Here is a 23,047-nt window from a genome sequence, read left to right as displayed (position 1 = left end):
GGGGTGCCCCCCCCCCTCAAGATCCGCAGGGGCAGGATGGGAGGAGCGGAAACCGAGAGCGACAGGAAACTGAAGCTGGGGACATTGGGGGGTTTGCTGGAAAACGACCTTATTTACTAGCAAGGAAGATGACTTCTCCTAAAAAAGCTATATAGTTAAAAAAAAAAAAAAAAAAGCTAATTTGTATGGAAATGTAAGATCCTTCCCCCTTTCATGGTATCCCTTAGGAAAAAACGAGTCTTGTGTATGGTTAAATGCATTTATTAGGGCCTTTGCAGTCTCCCCAGTAAATCAATTGTTTTGTTTGTATTTTGAGTAAAAAAAGTATTGCCAGTTGGATTTGCCTGTGTCCTTTATCTCCAGTATTTGGGATTACATTTTATGGCACGCATGACCAGGCCCGGCTAAGTGATATTAATCCTGGATGTGTCCTGCATAACAAATGAATTCAACACCTCGGGTGGTCCTTATTCCAGGCTTTCCTCAACCAGGGTTTTGTGAAACCCTGAGGTTTCTTGATAGTGCTGGGTTTCCAGAATGGGTGGGGGTTAATTACATTTTTATATTATTTAGAAGATGGTTAGGCATTTACTGGTGATAGGACCATATATGGTCATGTCCACCCACCCTCCCACCCCCAAAATGGTTAGTGATGGGCCTAGAGGGGGTGGAAAGGGGGGGGGGGGCTTGGCTGGACAAGTCCACAGCTGCTTCCCCAACCATATTCTGCATGATCTCTCCACTTTGGGGGTTTCTCAAAGCCTGAAATATTTTTCAGGGATTTCCCAATGGCAAAAAGGTGGAGGAAGTCTGCCTTACTCTGAAAAATGTATTAAATTTACAGTTTCTGTCAAAACAGATGGAGTACAACAAGACACAAGGCGATGTTGTCATTTCGACCCTTCAAGTTCAAGTGGACGATGTGAAAGATGTCATGACTCAAAACATCGAAAAAGTCTTGAACAGAGAAGAAAGGCTGAGTGAACTGGCCAATCGAAGCGGGGATCTGGAGACGGCGGTAATCCCACAGCCCCATTTACTGTGTACAGAATATTCACTGCCCAGGCTGACCCTCAAATTTAGGGATGGGCAACAGGGATCCCCCTTCCCCTAGCCGGCCTCATTTTCCAATGTAGAAACAAAACAGCTGTGCAGAAAGCAGTCTTGGTGCCAGAGAGCTAGCCGATAGGCCGTTTCAGGGACAGAGAGACCTCCTTTGTGGTAACAGCCCAGCCTTTGATTCACTCATCTTACTTGTTGTATTTAAAACATTTTTATTCCACTTTTGCCACCCTATCGGAGCCAAGGCAGCAAGCCAAATCAGGGACTAACCTGTTTGTTTCCTGTTTGTTTGCAGGCTCACGGTTTCCAAAAAACTACTGCCAGCTATTCAAGGAAGCTGTGGTGGAAAAACACTAAGCTGATCATCATTATTGTATTAGTTGTCCTTACCATTGTAGTTTTCATTATTCTTCTTGCCACAGGCGTCATTCCGTCATAAGGAACTTTTGAGTAATTAAGGACAAGCAACTTATACTGATTCTGTAAAAAAATGTTAATATTCTGCAGCACTAATTTATGCCTAGCCTTATTTTTGTATAATAAACTCTACATGCCTTATATTATAGCTCTTGTCTACTTTAAGCATTATTATTATTTATTTGATTTATTCCCCGCCACTCCCTGACGGCTCGTGGCAGGTTACAACAACCGGCTAAAAATCCCCTAAAACTCCCAATTAAAATCCCAGAATAAAAAGACAAATTAATGCAATATGTATTGAGATACTTCTGAGGCCTTGGCTGCAAGGCCTTCCCCACAATTAGAATACCCTAGCTTCATGTGGGCAATACATTGAAACTTGGGCTCTCATGGCCCTTGAAGACTAGGCAGATTTATACTAGTGGTCCAAGCTTCTGTACACGAGAGTTCACTTTAGCAGAAGCATGGTGTTGCATCCAGCGTTGCCCTGAAATTTGGTGCACCCCTAACAGCCCCAAGGATGTCTCTTCATACGATACTGAATGTATATAAAGGAAGACAGTTTATCCTGCCCTTTCTTTCAAGCGCCAGGATACAGATGTTACTTCAACAGCCTTCTCTTGTGTTGAAGAAAGTGTAAGACTAAAAGAATCTACAGCAATTAGCACTATTGGAGAAAATCTAGCATTGTTCACTTAAGATTCAAAATTGGTATTTTAATCACTATTCATAAGATTATAGTTTTAAGAAAATGCAAATATTGAAGGATCAACCTTGGGTAATATTGCTCTTAGCAACTCAAAATTAATAGACATTGCTGCAGAGACTTATCAAAACATACCCGTTATGTAATATTTACCTTTTGTAAATGTTTTTAGATCTCAAAGATACAAAGTAAAGGACAACATGAAGCTTCACTGTGTCTTACCAGTAGCTATTTTCAAAATAAATGCCAAAGGACACTTGTTCAAATTTGGTGTGCCATACCTGACCATATAAATACCTTAACAATTGATGGTTATTATCAACATTATGCAACAAAAATTGTCTTGTAAATAGAAAGCCTTTTATGCAGAGATTAAGTTTCTTGCTTTCAAGTGTAAGTCACAAAAATACTGAGCAAGCTATTCCTGTTGAAGTGATGGCTAAGAGAAAGGACCAATTAGTGCTTCCGGTTTTAGAGGGCAGATGTTTTGGCCCTGCAGCAGGTGATAGCCAAAAGAAGGCCCATCAGCCACGAAGTACCAAGAAGAACGCGAAATGTCAAAAAATCCTTTATTGGCAAGTCCATAGAAAACAATGAGAAGCCAAAATGAGCTCCAGTAATGCTCACATTCGAAAGCAAAATTCATCAGTGACTCCGTAAAGATGTAACCAATCTGTTGTAAAACCATTACAACAATCTAATAAAATCAAGTTGCCCTAGAACAGGTCATAAATTAACTTGTGCTGCAAGGGGAGCCTTTCTCCGTTTTTTGGACCCCTGCAGGAGGTGAGCCAGATTCTAGCCTAGCGCCATGTTAGACGCCAACAAGATTGTGGAGGTGTGAGCTTTCAAGAGTTAAAGCTCTACATCAACTACAGGTAGGAACGAGCCCTATCCCAGTCAGAAAATGGGAAGGTACTGCAGAGAATGGTGTTGGGATGCTAGGAACGAGGGAGGGACCACCCATTCTCAAAAGCTTATACCCCAAAAAGCTTGTCAAGTCTTGAAGATGTTACTGGACTCAAATTAGCTCTTACAGCAAAGCAGCAAGGTAGGCTTTAATCACTGCTTAATTTCAATCTATTTAATACTGTATTACTAGAATCTGAAAGGAATAAATCTGGATGTTCGGGGTGGGGGGGGGAGTCCCTTTGACAGAATCTGTGCGATTGAATGAGCTGACCACCTCTAATACGCATCCTTGTGTAACCCCACCGCACCCCCAGGCAGAAATACTATCAGCTTCACTTGAAATCCCAAGAATATTATTTGCCGGGGTTTCAGAACTACCAGGAGTATCTCTGGCCCTGAGATCAAGAATGCCAGTACACGTTTATACAAAAAGATTTATTAAAAAACCAGTAAGACACTACTACATCATGACACTGTCACACTGGGCTTTTTAAACACAAGACGTGCTCTACAATACTGGGGAACAAAATGGGCCAGGGGCATGAAGTCAAATTGGTTCTTAAGCGTAGCAATTAAAAAAAAAAAAAAAAAGACAGTGAAAGCAATTCTGTTGTAATGAGAACGCAAACTTCAGAGGGACCAACATCTTACTTCCAAATTCGGGGACTCGATACAAAAATTTTTTTTTTTTAGTTTGAACTGCTATTGGCAGGCAGCTTGAGCCGCCTCAAAAGGAATCTTCAAATGACAATACTGCTTGTCCACCTAGAGAGAAAGAAAGAGAGGTCAATCTTGTGGCAGGTACGACTCCTAGCCAAATTTACAGAAAAGTGTTTAGATACCCCTAATGTCCCACTATGTAAATATTGTATCAACATTAATCAAGTATGCCTTTTATATTAAAGCTGAACAGGAGAGTCCATGAGCTGGAAATCCACATGTGCACCACTGTTTGACAAAGGATATTTTCACAAGTCTGAAGTTACTCAAGAAATACTTGTTTATTCAAACCAAGGCCTTTAAAAGCATCTGCCGAAACCCTTAAAAGCTCAACCACCACCAAGCAGTAATACGGCAAGTGGCTATATTTTGGGCCCAAACACTTCGGTTAGAAAACTTAAGACTGGCCGGCTAAAAACAATGCTAGGTGCCCATTAAGAGAAACACAACAAGGGTTAAAGAAACGGTTAAAGTTATCTACTTATAATAATATATAGATTCAAAAGTTAAGAGGAGTTGACACAACAGGACTTCAGCTCAAGAACATCTGGCAATTACGGCTACAAGGTCTATAAAAATGGGGGAAAAGCAAGCATTAAAAATAGATTAATAATAATAAAATATAAAATTAAGACTGGAAAATTCAGAGACAAGCTGTATCCTTAGAAGAACAAACAGTTAAAAATTATTCAGTAAAGCTGACGTATTTAACCATTACTGGGCCTGTAAAAAACGCATTGAAATTACATTACGAATAGGGTAAGGTAAGGTTGGTTGGTTTTTAAAGCAAAAGAAATAAGTGAAGGCAAAGCTTGAAGTATCCAATTTTATCATAATGCTGATACAGGATGTTGGAAGAGACCATACCAAACGGCAGCATTCGAGAGCGTGAGCATCTCGTACCCAGTCCGCATTGAGCGGGCCTGTGAGAATCGGGAAGTCAGCGCGACAACAGGGCCTGCAAGGAAGTTCCCGCTGGCGGGTACAAACAAGGTATAATGTCAGAGTTAGTAGGCAATACCGGCTTCGCTGCAATTCCTTCATTTGTACCCATTAGCAGTACTTTACCTGTTAACTTTACTGACTTTTGTTAATTTATAGGGCAAAAGGCAAAAAAAAAGCTTAAGAGCGCTTGCGTCTTACTTATCTTCAAAGTCATTAACGTTACATTACGGTAAGCACGTCTGGGTGCGGTGAAGTTTTAAAACGTCAATCGTTACCGGTATATCTTACACAACGTAATTGAAAAAAAAGAAAAAAAAGAAAAGAAAAAGACAGCTACTACCAAAATCGTACAAGCTAGAATAGGAAAGCTGACAAAGGAGGGACGTACCTGTCGAGGGAGGGGGGTTAGGCTGCAAAATGGAATAATTTAGTAGGGTTTGTAGCTATTTTGATGACCGCCTCGCCGAGATACCTTCCCATAACCACTCTGCTGATCTAAATACAGAAGAGAACTGTTTAGACTTAAGACACTGAGATGGACTATCCTTTACAAATCTATGTATATAAGCAAGACCAAGCATGCCTGAATAAGCCCTGCAGCGACAGCCTGGACATGCCTAATGAATCCGGAGTAGCCTTCTTTTAAGTAGACTCTTATGCAGCACTGCCTCGCAAAGCCAGGCTGCTAGGATTACACCATTCATTCTTCTCGTGGCTAAGATAATCAACATTCTTTATCCAAGCCGCTCAGCATTAAAACCAGGCTGACATCAGATTGAAGATGGCACTCTACCTATGCACTCTTTTAAAGCACAAAGGGAGCAGAGAAAAGTGTCGAATGTAAGACCCAAAGGAGTCAGGCCGCCATGATAATGATGGTGGAATGGGCTGCCTAAGGAGGTGGTGAACTCTCCCTCACTGGCAGTCTTTAAGCAGCGGCTAGACAGATACTTATCCTGGATGCTTTCAGCTGGCCCTGCATTGAGCAGGGGGTGGGACTAGATGGCCTGCATGGCCCCTTCCCACTCTAGGATTCTGTAGGCAGTGGCTGGACAGAGACTTATCCTGGATGCTTTAGGCTTATCCTGCATTGAGTAGGCGATAGACTAGATGGCCTGTATGGCCCCTTCCAACTCTAGGATTCTATAATACAAGTATCTTTTACAGCTGATCTGCAGCTTCCCAGGGTCATCAAGAGCATCCTTGATTTTAAAGGCCCAGCAGAAGTTCAACCAACAGACCAGCATTCCTGGAAAGAGATGGAATTGTGTCCTACAGCCTGTTTATAATCAGGGGAGGCATTTTCGCTATCCCCCCCCCCCCCCGGCAGAATGTTGCATTATCCCCCATGATTTCTGCTGCTGATCTCAGGAGTCAGAGGGCTGCAGCGGGGAGAAGCAGAACAGCTGCACTCTGGAAGTGGATCTCATTAGATCAAGCTAGGAGAAATTCCAATTAGCACCCTCTACTTCAGCAGATTTACTTGTGAGTAGACGTTTTCCTCTCCGTCTCTAGTCCCTCTGTGATTCTTAACTATTCTGACTCCTGCTGGATTTGTGCAAAGCACATACGCACAGTGTCGAGACTTTAAGTACCCATACCCAGATCAGCTGAAGTGGCTGAGAACTCAAAGATCATCTCACACACAGCCAGTAACACTCCAACACCACAGCCAGCCTTTTGAGTTTTACAGGCCTGTCTTTCACATACTTACTGCTGTAGTCTCCGTATCCGTAATAGTTGTTGTAGCCCGTGTAGTCGTATCCTCCGTAACCACCGTAGCCTTGACTGTTGTAGCCGTAGTTGCCATAGCCCTGATTCCAGTAGTTGCTGTAACCCTGGTTCCAGCTTTGACTGGGGCCTGCAACGGAGTTAGCCGAATCAGCGCTTTATCAAAAGACAGCCTGAAACCAACAAGCCTGAGGGGCACCATGCTGAGCGCATTTAACTGGAAAAATCAGCACGCCATCGAAACATAAATTAAAGGTTTCTTGGTGTAGCAGTGTCAGGTTATAGTGGGCTTTCTCAAGCAGGGTTTTGTGAAACCTTGGGGCTTCTGGACAACCCTGGCAGGGTTTCCTGAATGGGTGGGAGGCACTTTTTTATAGGCTTTTAAAGTCTGTCAAATATTTACCAAGTAGTATGACCCTGTATAAGGCAGCCAATATGCTGTCTGAAGTTCTGACCATGAGGCTGGGAGTTTGATCCCAGCAGCCGGCTCAAGGTTGAATCAGCCTTCCATCCTTCTGAGGCCGGTAAAATGAGTACCCAGCTTGCTGGGGGGTAAATGGTAATGACTGGGGAAGGCGCTGGCAAACCACCCCATATTCAGTCTGCCATGAAAGCGTTAGAGGGCGTCATCCCAAGGTTCAGACATGACTCGGTGCTTTCACAGGGGATACCTTGACCTTTAAGACCCTGTATGGTCTTGATGACCCCCCCCAAATGGCCAATGATGGGCCTGGAGGGGATGGGAAGGGGAGGCGCCCCGGGGAGGCTTGTACACAGCTCTGATTCCCAATCACATTTTTGAGAAAGGCTGGGCTAGAGTGTCTGGGATAACCAGTTTTGAAGCCCCACTCTGTAGTGGAAGTATGCTAGGTGACCGGAGTCTCCTTCTCAGCCTAACCTATCCTAACCTATAGTCTGAGTGCAAGAATGCTTGCACTCGAAAGCTCACGCCTTGAATAAACGTTGGTCTTAAAGGTGTTACTGGACTCTGATTTTGTTGTGCCACTTCAGACCAACATGGCTACCCACTTGAATCTATCCCACACAGTTGTGTGGATAAAATGGGAGGCAAGGAGAACGTTGTAAAATTGCTCTGGATCCCCACTGGGCTAAAAGCGAGGTATTGAAGTAAATCTTAAGACAGGAAACTCTGCCAACCAATGTAGTGCCTTTCATTTGGCTGTGTTTAGCATTCCCTGTGCTTCTAGCGGAATAGCGTGACTGTACCAACGGATTCCCAAGGTCTTAAAATTGCTGCCAGCTAATCATCTTTTAAGACAATTCCCCATCAAGAAGAAAAGCTAAGGGGCTGTAAGGCCACCAATCAGGTGGGCAGGTTCACTCCAAAAATTTTGCGGAATCTTTTAACGCCTACAGCAGTGGTCCCCAACCTGCGGGCTGCGGCCTAGTGCCGCCCCCCCCCCCGCAGTAAAAAACTTCCCAGGCCGCAAGCTTGCGGCCTGGGAAGCTTCTTACTGTGGGAGGGCGGGGAGACGGAATCAGGGCCGGGCCGCACATGCGCGGCCGAAAGCGCGCACGCGCAGCACTTTTTGCGCATGCGCGATGCGTGGGCGGGGCAGTTGCCCTGCCGGTCCCCAGCCTCAGAAAGGTTGGGGACCACTGGCCTACAGAGCTTCAAGAACGTGTAAACGGGGAAGATGCTAACTGTCCAATTCTAAGCCGAGTTAGAAGACTATAACTGAAACAAACAAATGGAATGGAAGGTTCCCCCTCAGGCAACTGGTGTCTGGTATCAGAACGCCAATCATGCAGACTGAAGCTCACCTCCACCTCTGCCACGAGATCTTCCTGCAAATCCTCCCCGAGTTCCCCACTGCTGCTGCTGCTGATATTGTTCTTTCGACATGGCTACTTTTATTTCACACTGAAAAAGAAGGGGGAAAGTAACTTGGAGAGAGAGGCAGCTTGCCAGTTTCCCAAAATACCAAGCACCTATTCTATACCTGAGTAATTAAGTTTGGGAACGACAACACATCACGAGGAGCAAGACGTCTAACAGCATGAGGCTTATAAATATTTATAACAGGAACTTGAGACCGGGAGGTAATTTAAGAGTGGCAAAGCAAAGTTCTCAAACGACGCCGGTGAGCAACAAAACTTACTCGAGGAGTAATTTAGCTACTGCTCAATATTGAGCAGTGTCACATTTATTCCCCTTCATTGGGAAATTCTTTGTTGATAAGCTCAGATGAGTGACACGGCCAAGAACTGGCTGGTATTAAAGTAAAGTGAAGCCTGCTTCAACTAAAAATCTACAATCTATGTGGGGAGGGAGTGCTGAGCAGAGGAGAACTGGAATGCATAAAGAAAGGCAAAGTTCCAGAATGCTATTTACCAAACATTGAAACTTAGGAGCTCTGATGTCAAAAAGAAGGCAATTCGCCAAAAGTGGGTATCTCCAGGCTATAACTGGGATAAGAGTCAGAAACAACTAAGAGTAACACTCAGCACTTAAAAAGTTCCAGGATTCTTTACTGGCCACGCAAGCGGAAGAGTTGTACATATTTCTAAAGCTGCACTGGTGGAACTTACAAGTGCTATTCCATCCCTAGCATGCAGGACCAAAAGCTACTTTTTACGGGTGCTCTGTCCACACTCCGCTGGCTTTGGCCGCGCTCTCGTCTGTTATCCCTGGGGCTTTGCTCAGTGGCTTTCTCCAAAAAAGGCGCTCTGGAAGCATAGCTTGAAACATACTTTACTAAGACCAACGTTGTGGTATTTTTTCTCCATGATCTTCTTCACAGGCTCCTCCTCTTTGAACGTAATGAAGCAAAATCCACGCCGTTTATTGGTTTTGTTGTCCATGGGAAGTTCTATTGATTCCACCTGGTGAACAGGACAATGCATATAATATCAACAGAAGGAGGTGGAAAGTTGGCTCTTATATGCCACTTTTCTCTACCAGGAGTCTCAAAGTGGCTTACAATCGCTTTCCCTTTCCTCTCCCCACAACAGACACCCTGTGAGGTAGGTGGGGCTGAGAGACCCCTGATGTTACTGCTCCGTGAGAACAGCTCTATCACTGCTGTGGTGAGCCCAAGGTCAGACAGCTGGCTGCACGTGGAGAAGTGGGGAACCAAACCCGGCTCACCAGATTAGAAGCTACTTAACCACTATACTACGCTGGCTCTCTTAACCACAGCACATTCCGACTAGGCCCACTGCATTTGTACTTTGCTGCAAAATGCCTGGTCACCTGCCCCAAGACAGACTGGCAGCCCCTGAGACAACCCATCCCCAAGACCTTAATTATTCTCACGGAACTTCGGTAAGCATATAAAACACTTGGAGCACATGGAACAGCAAGTCATCATCATAGAATAATGAGAGTTGGAAGGGACCCCATGGGTCATCTAGTCCAGTGGTCCCCAACCTTTTTATCACCGGGGACCAGTCAACGCCTTTTACTGAGGCCCGGTGTGGGGGGGGGGGGTAGTTTACGCCTCTACTCTCAACCACTGCCCTAACGCTCTCTGATTGCTATGGTAATGTTTAAACATCCCTTCAAAATAAGATACAGACACGCCACAACAATGAAGTATGTTGTAAAGGGCTGTTGGGGATGAAGTAAAGGGCCGGGGGGTGTGGGGGGGAGAAGGCCTCCTTCGGGGCCCACCTCCAATGAGTCGAAGGACCACATGTGGTCCACGGCCCACAGGTTGGGGATCGCTAATCTAGTCCATCAAGGACCCATTTGATTTCCTGAAGGTATATGAAGCTTAATTTCCCAAAATAGAATTTACGTACTAATCAGATGTCATGCTCTGACAAGAAAACAGAAGTTCAGCAAAGGAGCAGTTCCCACCAATTTGTCTTAAAAATCATTATATTCTTAAGATTTACCTTTTCTTGGTCTGAGTCAATTAAACTAAGAGTCTTTCATACTGAAGCAATAAAGTGCAACCCACATCCCACTGAAGTCAGCAGCCAACCTCCCATCGATTTTACTGAGTTGGCGGAGCCCTAAGGCCCTGGAAACTAATTATTCCCGACCCAAGCATAGCAGCAGAAAGGGCACAGCCATCTGTCAACTGACTGGCGGTGGAAAGCCAACAGAAGCGTAAAAACATCTAGTCTAGCCTGGGATAACTCATCCCTTAGGCACGATGAGCTGAACTTTTCAGGCCCTCAGATTTAGGACAGGGCGAAAGTGACTGGGAGCACAGACACACAAAGAGATCACCGCTTGAGTCCCCTGCCGATAAAGAGGATCAGAGCATGTAGCTGCATTTAACACTCTGGCTACCAAACTCAAAGCCAAGATGAGCAGTGGGAATTTGTCGAGAATTCAAAAGCAGTTTATATAACACTTTTTAAAGAACTCAGAAGACCCAAGGCCCATGTTCTGCCCAGGTACATTGGTGGAACGTATTAATGGATACACAGGACCATTAAACTCAGTAAAAAGCAAATTGTGGCTTCATATAACTCTTTCTTCAACAGCCTTCTGAAGTTCTTTAAGTGTTTACTGGCATACAGGTCAAGGATAACCTGGCAGATGTTCTATTCTTGGTCTTGAATCCTTTCTAGCACGAACGCATCTGACAGAAGCTCCCTCCCTCTTGCCTCCATCTACCACCGTGGCCTGCTGAATCCTGATCAAGTCCTCCAGACCAGTTTCAGGAGTGTGCCAACTGTTTTCTTGCCCTTAGAGATCGGTTACTTACTATCACCTGGGCCAATAATGCAAAGCATAAATTACCCCAGCTTTCAAAGAATAATACCACCTTCTCCAAACACCTTTGTGGGCTTTGGTGCAGGGGGATTGAATACTGTGGAATTAGTCAAGTCCTTTCTACTCCAATGTGCCTATGCTGTAAGATACTAGGAGCATGACAGTGAGAGCAGTTTCTTAAAAGTTCAAGTGAGACAGGGTGATGGCTTACCTCACCGAAGCCTCCAAAGTACTCCCTTATTTTTTCTTCGGGTGTATCTGGAGATAAACCCCCAACAAAAATCTTTTTGACTGGCTCTTTTGTTTTCATCGCTTTAGCCCTTTTGGGATCGATCACTTTGCCATTCAATTTGTGCTCCTTCTGATCCATAACCTGCAAAGAGTTACATCTTTAAAGAAAAACCCAACAATACCACCTACCATAAAAATGGAAGCATCCTAAACAAAGTATTTTCATAAGCATGCAAGAACACGAGATCAAAAAGAACGGTTTCTACATTTAACAAGAAATATATTTTTAAAACTCGGCATACCTTGTCCACACTCTCAGACTCCTTGAACAGCACAAAGCCAAAACCCCGTGACCGGCCGGTAATAGGATCCAGCTTCAGGGTACAGTCCACAACTTCACCAAATTTGGTGAAGTAGTCCTTCAAGTCTTTCTTCGTGGTGTCCCAGCTAAGCCCTCCAATGAACATTTTCCTGTAAAGAAGTTTTAAAGCTGTTGAGCTTCAAAAGAAAAAGAAAATTCAACATTCAAACAGCACGCTATGGCAAAGATACCCTACATTACCCTCATTCCAAATATGTATTTCAGACCTAAGCCAGGTAGAGTTTAAGATTATTATATTAGTAAATGACTGGGGAAGGCACTGGCAAACCACCCTGTATTGAGTCTGCCATGAAAATGCTAGAGGGTGTCACCCCAAGGGTCAGGCATGACCCTGTGCTTGTACAGGGGATACCTTTACCTTTTATTAGGACCAACTTTAAAAAAACAAAAACAAAACAAAACATCCAAATCTGCAACCCTGTCTTGTGACTTAATGTGCACTATAAAACTAAGCTCAAAATCAGACATACAATCAATGCCCTAATAACTGGACTGAGGGAGACACAAGCAGTTTACGCTGATCAATAAATGCTTGCTCTTGGTGACACTGCTGCATGAAGATAATTTAATGAGTTTTTAATCGAGCAGGAGAAAAGCAACTCAAACACCCCTTTAAAAATGCATACACCTAACACGGAACTCACAAGAATTTCAAAGAGAAAGACCCTGCAGCGCCTTAAAGAGACCAACAAGAGTTTTAGTGTATAGGCTTTTGACAGTCAAGAAGAAGAGAGCTTTGACTCTCCGAAGCCTATACTCCGAAAACCTTGTTGGCCTCTATGGTACTACTGGACATGAACAGAGCTCATATGACTTATTCCCTAGTCCTGGGTCAGGAGGACTAAGAACTGAATTCTGATCTAGCAAGTAGATGGCGAAGACAGGAGGGAAGAAGAGGCACAGTGGTGGGGAAAGGAGAAAGAGCTGCCACGTTCCCACTTCCTTCATCCTATGGCCCTCCATGCTAGGAGAGGCCTGTAGTGGTCTCCAGTTAAAATATCGGAGCGCCAGTGACTACCATCCATTCTTCTTCCACTCTATAAGCCTAGCAAGCGGCTTGTAGGAACGGCTCTCTCAAAGCTCCCCCCCCCCCACCCATAGTGGAACAATCAAGAATTGTACTTAACTAGAGCATTGTGACAAAAGTCATACCCCATGCTTTCCTACACTGCTAGGCTGCTGGCACATATCACAACGGCCCAATGGAATCCGTGCACCTGGAAGCTTTTCTGTGTTAAATTAAAAAGGACAACCAGCTAGATGTGGAGGGGACAGTGTTATGTGGGTGGGTCCCCTGATGTGACCCAATTATATGTATGTTACGTACGCATGCATGCAAGCAATGTATATGACTGGCCCCCTCTCAGCATGCTGGCTTGGAGAAGTTTACAACCCTGTATCATACATATATAAACCTTATATCGGGGGTAGTCGAACTGCAGCCCTCCAGATGTCCATGGACTACCATTCCCATGAGCCCCTGGGAATTGTAGTCCACGGACATCTGAAGGGCCGCAGTTTGACTACCCCTGCCTTATGTAATGCATAAACTTTACCCAATTAAAAGTTAAAACATCTGCTGTCGGTCTGAGGCAAGAAGCAACAGGCAACAGCGAAAACACACACCAGCCCACTTGACATACCACGAACCTTTGCTGAATAAAATTCCACAATAAAATCCCACACCAAGTGCCGTCTGGAACATATTTTATGATGTGTGTTGAAGTGCATGATGATTCTACTCCACTAGTGACTAGATTGTGAGCCAATAGGTTTCTCCAGCTACTCGGAAAGGTGCGCAATCCCACAACTAGCCCAAATCTCCGACAAAGGACCAGGAGAAGCAAGAGTTTCTTTGCCACTTACTCTCGACCTTGGCGGGACCAGCCAACCCCTTCCCCACCTGCATCACCAGGAAGAACAGAACCTTGCATGTGGTGGTGGTGATGCAGTAAGTCACCTGACTAACGTCCATCAGCTGAATGGCCAATTTAAGTAGATTGCCCCTTAATCTAACAGATTATCCCACCCTTTTCATGTAGGTCTCTACCAACTGAGGAATATTTTGTTACACATTTTATTAACAAGTTGGGGTGGGGTGGGGGGTTTAAAACTAAAAGGTCAAGCCTGCAGAAGTAATTCCAATGTGAACAAGTTAGGACATTGTAAGGATTTTCACATGAGATAGTACCGAGTTCATCATGCGAATTGAACATGCAACCAGACAGCGGTTTCCAAACCAATAAGCTGAGACTTGTTCAGCCGCTCCTTGCATTGCTGTGCCAGGCAGAGACATTCATAGTAGCTACACTAGATTCCCTACAGCTTTTCCAAACATGGCAGAGTATGGAGGGGAAGTTAACACCTAAGGGCCCAAAGGGAGTGGTGGGCAACTATCCAATGGCCAGTGTACAGTGGGGCAACGTGACCCGACAACAGCACCAAAGTCGAATGCCCCTGCCAAATGGGGTGCTCTCTTTCTCTCTGGGCATGAATTTTGTACCAAAAGAACCAGCCAACCAAGAACTTGTGTGCCAAACGAATGCTGTAATAAATGGAGAAAGTTGCAGGCTTCCTCAAACTATTTTGAGATCTCCTGATAAGCTGACACACACATACCTGTACATTCGTCCCAAGGGTGATATACGAGCAAGCGCCAAAGGCAAAAATATATGCCACTGCCTTCTAAAACATCAGAAAAATACTGACCTGGTCAAAATGTGTCTCACCATGACTTGCAACGAAAAAAGTAGCTGGCTGGCAAAAAGGTAGCCCTTGCTTGCTATTTATGTCACATTGTAAGCTGAAAGACATGCGGGATCTTTACCAGGCTATCAAAAGCTACCCTGTCTGAATGCCTACAGATGATTCCTCAATTGCTACAGAATCAGAGGAGGGAAGACTTATAAGTGCTATTGTAGCCAGATGCTTTGGGCACTCCAAGTGGAAAATGCAACTAAAAATTACTGTAATGGGTTTCCTTTATCAGTGAATTAAGAGGCTCGGTCGTAGCTTCTTACAGATGATTGGGTACATTAGACAGCTAGGTCTAGAAAAAACCTCCCAACAGTATTAAGCAAGAACAATGCTATGGGTACAAGAAGAATGGCCAATGATTTAAATATCCTGAACATGGTGGAGAGCCAGCATGGTGTGATGGTTAACACTGGCAGACTCTAATTAGAGGACCGGGTTTGATTCCCCACTCTTCCACATGCAGCCAGCTGGGTGACCTTGAGCTAGTCACAGTTCTCTTAAAGCTGCTCTCACAAAGCAGTGTCCCTGGAGCTTTCAGCCCAACATACTTCACAGGAAGTCTGTTGCAGGGAGAGGTAAGGAAAGGCATTTGCAAGCCATTTGGGGGCTCTTTTGGGTAATGAAAGGCAGGGCATTAACAAACAGATCTTAACAAACAGCTCTTCTTATGAGAACAACAGGAGTGGAGAGCTAACCTTGGTGTTCTATGGATCGTTAGGTTTTTTGAGCAGACACTCTCTCAATTCCGATGGGAATGAAGTGGGTATGGCGGGTGAGCTGCCACCGTTTGGCTTGTGCTGCAGGGTCCCTTCATTTGCTATACTTTTATCTGCTGTGGTTTCCTTGGGATTTCCTGGGCAGGTTATAAGCATGGCCCTTCTAATCCTGCTCCTGAATTATTAAACGTCTGTTCATTGCTCAAGAATATTGGGTATGCCCCACCTGCCTAAATAACTTCAAATCAAGAGGGCAATTAAAGTCCTGATTTTCTTGCTTACTGTTGTGATATAGACAGGGAGAGGGAGCATAGTGCATAATCAGTCTGTCTCCTTTTGTGCCAGGAAGCGTTTGGATCCATGGAACGAAACTGACCTTTGATTTCGTTTCAGACTTGAATCTGTCTTGGGCTCAGTGGCTTCCTGCAGAAACCTGTAGGAATTGTAAGTTCTGTGCTATTTCAAACCCGTTATCCTCCACTCCCAGATGCAAATACAACTACTACCCAGCCTTTTTTGTAACTAAGAGGCCGTATGCGCCACAGGCAGCCAAGCTGTGGCTCTCCCGATGCCCATGGGCTACAATTCCCATGAGCTTCCTGCCAGCACATGGGAATTGTAGTCCATGGACATCGGAAGAGCTACAGTTTGGCCGTCCCTGCCGCATACAGAAAGACACAGCTAATATCTTCTTAGGAAAATGCACAGGCATGGTTTGCTGCAGGAGACCTGAAAAGAGCAGCCAACCCAGTGGACCCGCCAGTGCATGTGTGCCATCACTCCAAATGGGATTATATACACTGCAGATGCATCTTTAGATACCCAGCAGGCTACCTTGTACCTTTCAGCATATTACCTTCTTCATCCAGAAAAGGGAGAGGAGAAAAAAAAAAAAAACATTGCACAAGAGTAGTATGTGGGAAGAAGATCTCTGCCAATTATAAAACATGCCAAGGCAGTATTTCAGAGCTACAGATGGAAAGGGGTTGGAAATATAGGCCACAAGTAAAGCTGAGTTTCTCCAGGGGGGGGGGGGGGATCAGCTGCTCAAAACAAGGCCTCAACCAATTTATTTTTGCGCCAGGAACCTGCTCAAAAGCACAGGCACCAGACTAATTCTCAGCTTTCCCAGCATTCTGTAGTTTAATGTCCATGTTTTCTAATTATAATCACCATAAAACCTAACGCTAAGTTGACTATAGTCTCTTACATATTTTATTCAAACCCATCAATAAAGAATACTACATAACTGACAATTTTGGTTGCTACTGAAACAAGCTTCTAACCATAGCGCAGGCTTCCTTAACAGGGACGTTGTGAAAACAGGGTTTCTCGGCGGCCCCAAAATGGTTTTCCATTGGGTAGTTCATTTTTTAAAATTTAAGAATTACGGTAATGACTGGGGAAACACTGGCAAGGCCACCCTGTATTGAGTCTGCCATGAAAATGTTGGAGGGCGTCACCCCAAGGGTCAGACATGACCCGGTGCTTGCACAGGAGATACCTTTACCTTTTTATATAATTATGTCGACCCCACCAAGAATAACACTTGATCTTATCATAAAACGTAGCAGAAACTTAGACTACCTGTACTGCTGGGTATTTGGGCTATGAAGACATAAAAAGCCTTCAGAGAACTTATGAAAATGACCCCAGTCTCCGTCAGAAGCGGACCTACGAATTATGTGCGAGCCAAAGAATGCAGAGCACTGCCCTCTCTGCAAGGATCACTAGCCTCTTGGAATACTGCAAAGAAGAAGTCTTGCAGTAAAGGAAAGGCATACAGAACTATGACCAGAGCCAGATGTTGCTTCTTTCTTTGTTGCCCAGCTGCCTCTGACTCATGGCAGCCCTGATTTCTCAAGGCAAGAGACACCGAGAGGCCATCGCCCAGCCCCGTGTTATGGCCTGGAGCAGTGTTAGTCAAACTGCGGCCCTCCAGATGTCCATGGACTACAATTCCCAGGAGCCCCTGCCAACATTCGCTGGCAGGGGCTCCTGGGAATTGTAGTCCATGGACATCAGGAGGGCCACAGTTTGACTACCCCTGGCCTGGAGATTCCATGGTGGTCTCCCATCCGAATGCGAACCTGCTTAGCTTCCAAGGCTGGATAACACAGGGCTAGCCACGACAGAGCTGTTGCTATTATACAATTGCTCACAAAGATGCTGAGAGGGAAGGGAGTGAGCAGCAGCTACATGGTGAATATTTTTTTAAGGCATTATGCAACAGGCACAATGTATCTTAGCAGGAAAAAAAATGGAGAGTCCTAACGTTATCATGGTCGGCTGCGACTGTTAATGAGGACTGCCAAAAAAATTTCAAATCAGAATACTTTTATTTTATGAATTTTGTATGCCAATAAGAGGAAGCCGTTTCGGTGGATATTTCAATGAGACGGGATGACAGTTAAGCCAAGGACACCCTGGCTGTGAGAAATGGCACAGACTTCCCATGGGAAATCCACGATAAGACAATTTAGTCTAAACAATACCATGTGCAACGGACAATGCAGAAGGCAGATATGAAGTCAGTGCCGTGGGAGCAGCAAGACGGGCTTAATGACCAAACAAAGGAGGGCTGGCCAGGGAAAAGCTCCACGGATATTGAACGCTCAAAAAGGAATTGTTTATCCTCACACGTCACAATCTATCCCGAGCCACCCAATTCTGGCATAAACGTAAAGATTCAGAGGACTTGGTTCACAACACATGGAGCAAGCCATCACTCACGCTGTGTAGGCTTAAGGAGAGGCAGAGAGCTATATATATCTGCAAGGACAGCTTACCCATCTGCTATGCGAACGCCACAGCTACATGCCAGTCTGCTCATGAGGATGCACGAAGCACACTGTTTACTTTGAAATCATGCAGCTCCCCGTTTCCACTTACACACGCAAAACTCCAGATTCTGACCAGAGCTTCCTATTCTTTTAACCTCTATGTCTAACCTTCCTGGGCTTTTAACCTCTCTGGACAACAATCTGACTGAAGCCCTTATTAAACATCCGCATTGTGCGTGGAGAACAGAACTACGGCCAAAGAATGTTGTGTTAACACAGCGCACCCAGGAACTGAAAACATCTGCAGACAACCAAGAATCGATAGCTACTGTGTGAAGCTAGTCCTCAAACCTAAAGCAAGCTAAAAAGTACTTTTAAAATGTTTATTACACACTGCCAAGGCTACGTAGCCCTTCTCTAGCTGCTGCACAATGATTGCAAGCAGACAGGACTGTTATTTCTATTGTGACATCACCAAACTCGGTGGACCAGTTTAAACTTGGCTGGCCCCGTATCAAGGATGTACAATCCAGGGTTAAACTCACTGTTCTTTCATCTGTCCTTAGAGCAGTGCCCCAAAAGCTGCATGAGCCTCTCCTTAGATTTCAAGAAAGCCACAGAGTAGCCTAGAGGTTCAAGTACTAGGCTACAACCTGTGCTACTGCTTCACAAAGTTAAGTAGGTGGCCCTTGGACCAGTCTCCTGTTGGCCTCACTGATCACACATGGGTGTTGTGAAACTAAAATGAAAAGGAGGAACATCTATACCAGCCAGACCTCTATGGAGAAAGGATGGGAAAGTATTTTGAGCCAACCTATTAAAAACAAGGAAAACAAATAGGGCTGTTTGCCTGTTCAATTAAGAAAGAATTCCCAATTCTTTGGGAGACACTAACCTTTTTCTTACTACTAGGTGGCAAGATGGGATCTTAACCAGGCTTTTCAGAGGACTCATGACAGGGAGAGAGTATTGATCAGTACTGGTGCTGACTGACAGGTCTCATGGGCAGGGGGATGGTAGTATATTAATGAGTATTTGGAGGGTAAGAATTAAGAGCTGGCAAGCAAAATAGATGGGGGTTTGTTTGCAGTTTGTTCAGCCGTTTTTGATTGTTTTTCAATCTGTTTATGAATGTTGTTATCGGTATAAACCACCCCAAGCCCGCTTATGGAAAAGACCAGTCCATAAATCATCAAATTAAAAAAAAAAAGACAAGTGACTTGCTTTTGTAGAACACAGGTTCCACCAATTTGAAAAGAGTAGGGGCATTCCATAGCAAGACCTCTGTAATTCCTCTCTCCACCACCAACCAAAACTGCATCTAAGTTCTTCAGCCAAAGTCTGCACACATGGGACTGTGCTGCTTTGGGAGGTATTGCTCAAATCTTGCTCTTTTTGTTAACACATCTGTAACAATTACTGCAACCCCCCCTTAAAAAAAACGTCCACAAGCATACAGAATTTGTTGCTTGTATTTAAGCTATGTGTACAAGCATCTCACACAGAGCCTCCAAAAAACTCACTCCCCTCCAAAATTACTTGAACTGCCACCTTGTGCCCAAGGTGCTGGAGTTTGGGCAACTTCCCTCATCAGACTACCAAAAGAGGTCACACCCTCCCTACTTCTGTGGCATCTGCCACAATATCCTGCTGTCCTAACACCTCCCATTCTGCACATATTAGATAACACACTTTCAGTGTATTTTAGGTTTTCCTGCTTTGCATCGTAAAATCCAGCTGCAAAAGAAAATTGAAAGTGCATTGTTCAGCATGTGCAGAAGCCCCAAACTTTTAAGTGCATTATGCAATTGGTGCAGAATGGGCCCCAACCCTCTAATGTGCATGTAAGTGCCATATGTAAGATGTCCAGAAGGGGCTCCATACCTCTCACATGCATTGAAATTGCTTTATATAACATGTCCAGAAGGGACCCCATACATCTAAAGTGCATTACACAATGCATTCAGAAAAGGGCCTATACCTCTAATGTGCATGTGCTTTATACAATATGTCCAGAAGAGCTTCTAAAGTGCATTATACAATTTATGCAGAGGGACCCCATGTACGTGTAAGTGCCTTATGCAACATGCCAAGAAGGGGCTCCATGCTTCTAAAGTGCATATAAGTGCCTTATGCAATGTGCCCAGAAGGGGCCCCATAAATTTAAAGTGCATTATGGGATGTGTGCAGAAGGGGCCCTATACTTCTAAAGTGCATGCAAATGCCTTATGCAATATGCCCAGAAGGGGTCCCATACTTCTAAAGTGCATTATGCGATGTGTGCAGAAGGGGCCCTATACTTCTAAGTGCATTATGCAATATGTTCAGAAGGGGCCCCATACCTCTAACGTACGTGTAAGTGCCTTATGCAACATGTCCAGAAGGGGCCCCATACTTGCAAAGTGCATTGGCCAGCGTGTGCGCAGTGGGCCCCTCATTGCCTCCCGCTTCCTCCCTCTTACCCTTCATCTTCCTCGTTCTTGCTGGCGTCGATTTTGGCTCCCTCCGACTCGCCGCCGCCCCCTCCTCCGCCGCCGCCCCCTCCTTCGGCGCTGTTGCCGCCGCCTTCACCGCCGCCCTCCCCGCCCGCGCCGGCGTCTCCCTCCAGCTGCTCCGCCTGCTCCGAAGCCTCCGCCGCTTCTGCGTCGCCCGCAAACTGCTGCTCCGACATGGCTGCTCGGCGAGGACCGGGGAGGCGAGAGAAGGGCCGCGGAGGAAGAGGAAGAGGCGGCTGCGACGAGCGCGGGAGCTGCGGGGCTGCTTCCTCCCCCCGCCGCGTTCACCCTTTAATGGCGCCGCCTCGATGATCCCAGCCTAAAATGGCCGCCGGAAGAGCCGCCGCGGCGCCGCGGGTCACGTGGCCGCCGCCACAGCAAGAAGGCGGGAGAGAACGGCGCCCTCGAGTCCCCGCCCCCCTGAAGGGGACAGCCCCGCCAATGGGGACGTCCCCTTCAAGCCCGGAAGTTCAGGCTGTTTTGGACGGTCTAGCCGCCCCCTTCTATGAGCTCTGTGGTGCGTGGAGATCCGGTCCGCCATGACGTGCGTGCGCAGTTGGAGAGAGGCGCCTGAATAATCGATGAGGAGGAGACGGAGCGACTGAGGCGGCTCCTGCCGGTTGCGTAATGGGCGGCGCTCCACGGTTGCCAACTCTGGGTTGGGAAATTCCTGGAGACTTGGGGGGTGGAGGCGGGAGTGGGCAGGATTTGGGACGGGGGAGGACCTCAGCGGGATATAATGCTGTCCCGTCTGGAGCTCAGTTCTGAAAGCAGGAGAGGTTTGCAGCCCAAGCCTGGGAATGACAAACGTTGGTGTTAATGCAACTGGTGGTCAGTGCAGGAGTAGTCAACCTGTGGTCCTCCAGATGTTCATGGACTACAATTCCCATGAGCCCCTGCCAGGAAATGCTGGCAGGGGCTCATGGGAATTGTAGTCCATGAACATCTGGAGGACCACAGGTTGACTAATTTGCCTTAGTGGGCTGACTTTGGACTAGGGTTGCCAGCTGTATCTTGGGACATCCCTGAAGACTTTGGGGGTGGAAGCAGGAATGGGCAGGGAGACACCTCAGTGGAGTCTAATGCTATGGAGTGCACCTTCCAAAGCGGTCGTTTTCTCCAGGGGATCTGGTGTCAGAAGCCTGGGGATGAGCTATCATGCCAGGGAATCCCCAAGTCCTTCCTGGGGACTGACATCCTTAGAGCAGAGTTTGCAAAGACCAGGGACTTCAGGAGGGTGTAATGCAGACTACCGTACAAAGCAGTTGTTTTCTCCTGGACGTTGATCTCTATGGACTAAGAACCAATTTCAATTCTGGGAGATCTCCAGCAGCCGTCATCTGGGGCTTGGCAACCCTTCTCTGGCAGATGCTGAGAAGAACTTGTGTTTTTAATCTCATTTCATTCTGTTTGTCAATGTTGACATGGGAGGTCTCCCAGAAATCCAACTGGTTTCCTGACTACAGAGATGACGATGATAATAATACTGCATTTTTCAAGCCCCCCTTCCAAAATGGGCTTAGGACAGGTAGCAACACAATAAAATTTACAAAATAAAATTTAACATAAATAAATCAGTATATAAGTGTAAGATTAAATGCCTGCTTTGAAGGGCAGACCATAGGACAGGTCTTTCTACTACCCCTTCACTTCTTAAATTTGAGGAACCTCTGAGCCCAGAGTTGGGAGACCTATTTTATATACAAACCAGTACTGAACTACTCTTTCATGGAATGATAGAATTGGAAGTTACCTCCAGGGTCATCTAGTCCAACCCCCTGCAGAATGCAGGAAGTTCACAACTACCTGCCCACCCACTGGGACCCCAATGATGTCTGCGAAGACTGACATGGAAACTTGCTTGGGGACCTTTGCTAAGTAACACACTGTCAGCCTAACCTGTTTCATAGCGATCCTATTGGACAAGGCCAGGGTATAAATGAACAAATAAATATAACCTACCAATTGATTCTGCTTTTCCTGTGGGAATCCTGTGTGTCTTATCAGGCAGAAACGACTGAAGCCCCCCAAAAGCTACTCCCTTAACATCAACTCTGTATTCCAGTTGGTGGTGTCAACTGTGTCAATAGAGATGACTGTCTCATGTCCAACTTTGAGTGAAGGTCATCTACCAATGAATCTAAAGCCAGTTCCATCCCAAGATCAGATGTCTCATCCAGAGGCCTCTGAAGCTGCCTTGCCCCACATGTTTTTATTGCCGTCCTCTCCACAGGGCCACTGTATCTGAGGAAGTGTGCACGCACACAAAAGCTCATACCTCAAAGAAGAAACGCTCCCTTCATCTTCTCTCAAGCATGGAGGCATCTTGTGGCATCATCTTCCGTGAAGTGGGGCAATTGGCTGTGCAAAGCCATCTCCCCGTTCCCAGATCAGAAAAAAAACATCTCAGTCCACCATTCCAAACTACATTGCATTATACTATTCATTGTTGTAATACAATCTTCTAGTTGCTCAAATCAATGCACTGTGC

General features: G+C 45.6%; 1 protein-coding gene across 5 annotated transcripts; it reads right to left on the bottom strand.

The window, feature by feature from the left end:
* Nucleotides 1-3,520: 3,520 nt before the first annotated feature.
* HNRNPD (heterogeneous nuclear ribonucleoprotein D) lies at nt 3,521-20,897 on the bottom strand. 5 transcript variants are annotated; one of them, XR_013224962.1, is made up of 9 exons: nt 20,524-20,896; nt 11,726-11,921; nt 11,404-11,565; nt 9,212-9,343; nt 8,282-8,381; nt 6,480-6,626; nt 5,154-5,260; nt 4,688-4,795; nt 3,521-3,865 (listed from the first exon to the last, which is right to left on the bottom strand). XR_013224962.1 is itself a non-coding variant. In XM_077301058.1 (8 exons), the coding sequence occupies exons 1-7, from the start codon at nt 20,730-20,732 to the stop codon at nt 5,193-5,195; spliced, it is 1,014 nt and encodes a 337-aa protein (XP_077157173.1). In that variant the 5' UTR covers nt 20,733-20,896; the 3' UTR covers nt 3,521-3,865; nt 5,154-5,192. The 5 variants fall into 5 exon arrangements, 4 of the variants coding, with proteins under 4 accessions (XP_077157173.1, XP_077157175.1, XP_077157176.1 ...); XM_077301058.1 differs by lacking the exon at nt 4,688-4,795; XM_077301060.1 differs by lacking the exon at nt 4,688-4,795 and having other exon boundaries at nt 11,726-11,894; nt 20,524-20,895.
* Between the last annotated feature and the right edge of the window lie 2,150 nt (nt 20,898-23,047).

Source organism: Paroedura picta, chromosome 10 (assembly GCF_049243985.1).
Source record: "Paroedura picta isolate Pp20150507F chromosome 10, Ppicta_v3.0, whole genome shotgun sequence".
Classification (NCBI taxonomy): domain Eukaryota; kingdom Metazoa; phylum Chordata; class Lepidosauria; order Squamata; family Gekkonidae; genus Paroedura; species Paroedura picta.
Note: the sequence above shows the minus strand (reverse complement) of the source record. Positions and strands in the feature narration are given on the sequence as shown.

Excerpts from the sequence above, each read along its gene's own strand:
- HNRNPD (XM_077301058.1), bottom strand. The coding sequence starts at position 20,732 with ATGTCGGAGCAGCAGTTTGCGGGCGACGCAGAAGCGGCGGAGGCTTCG. Across the intron at positions 9,344-11,403 it reads ACTTTGGAGGCTTCGGTGAG|GTGGAATCAATAGAACTTCC; the intron begins GTAAGCCATCAC and ends CCTGTTCACCAG. Across the intron at positions 6,627-8,281 it reads ATCTCGTGGCAGAGGTGGAG|GCCCCAGTCAAAGCTGGAAC; the intron begins GTGAGCTTCAGT and ends ACTCCGTTGCAG.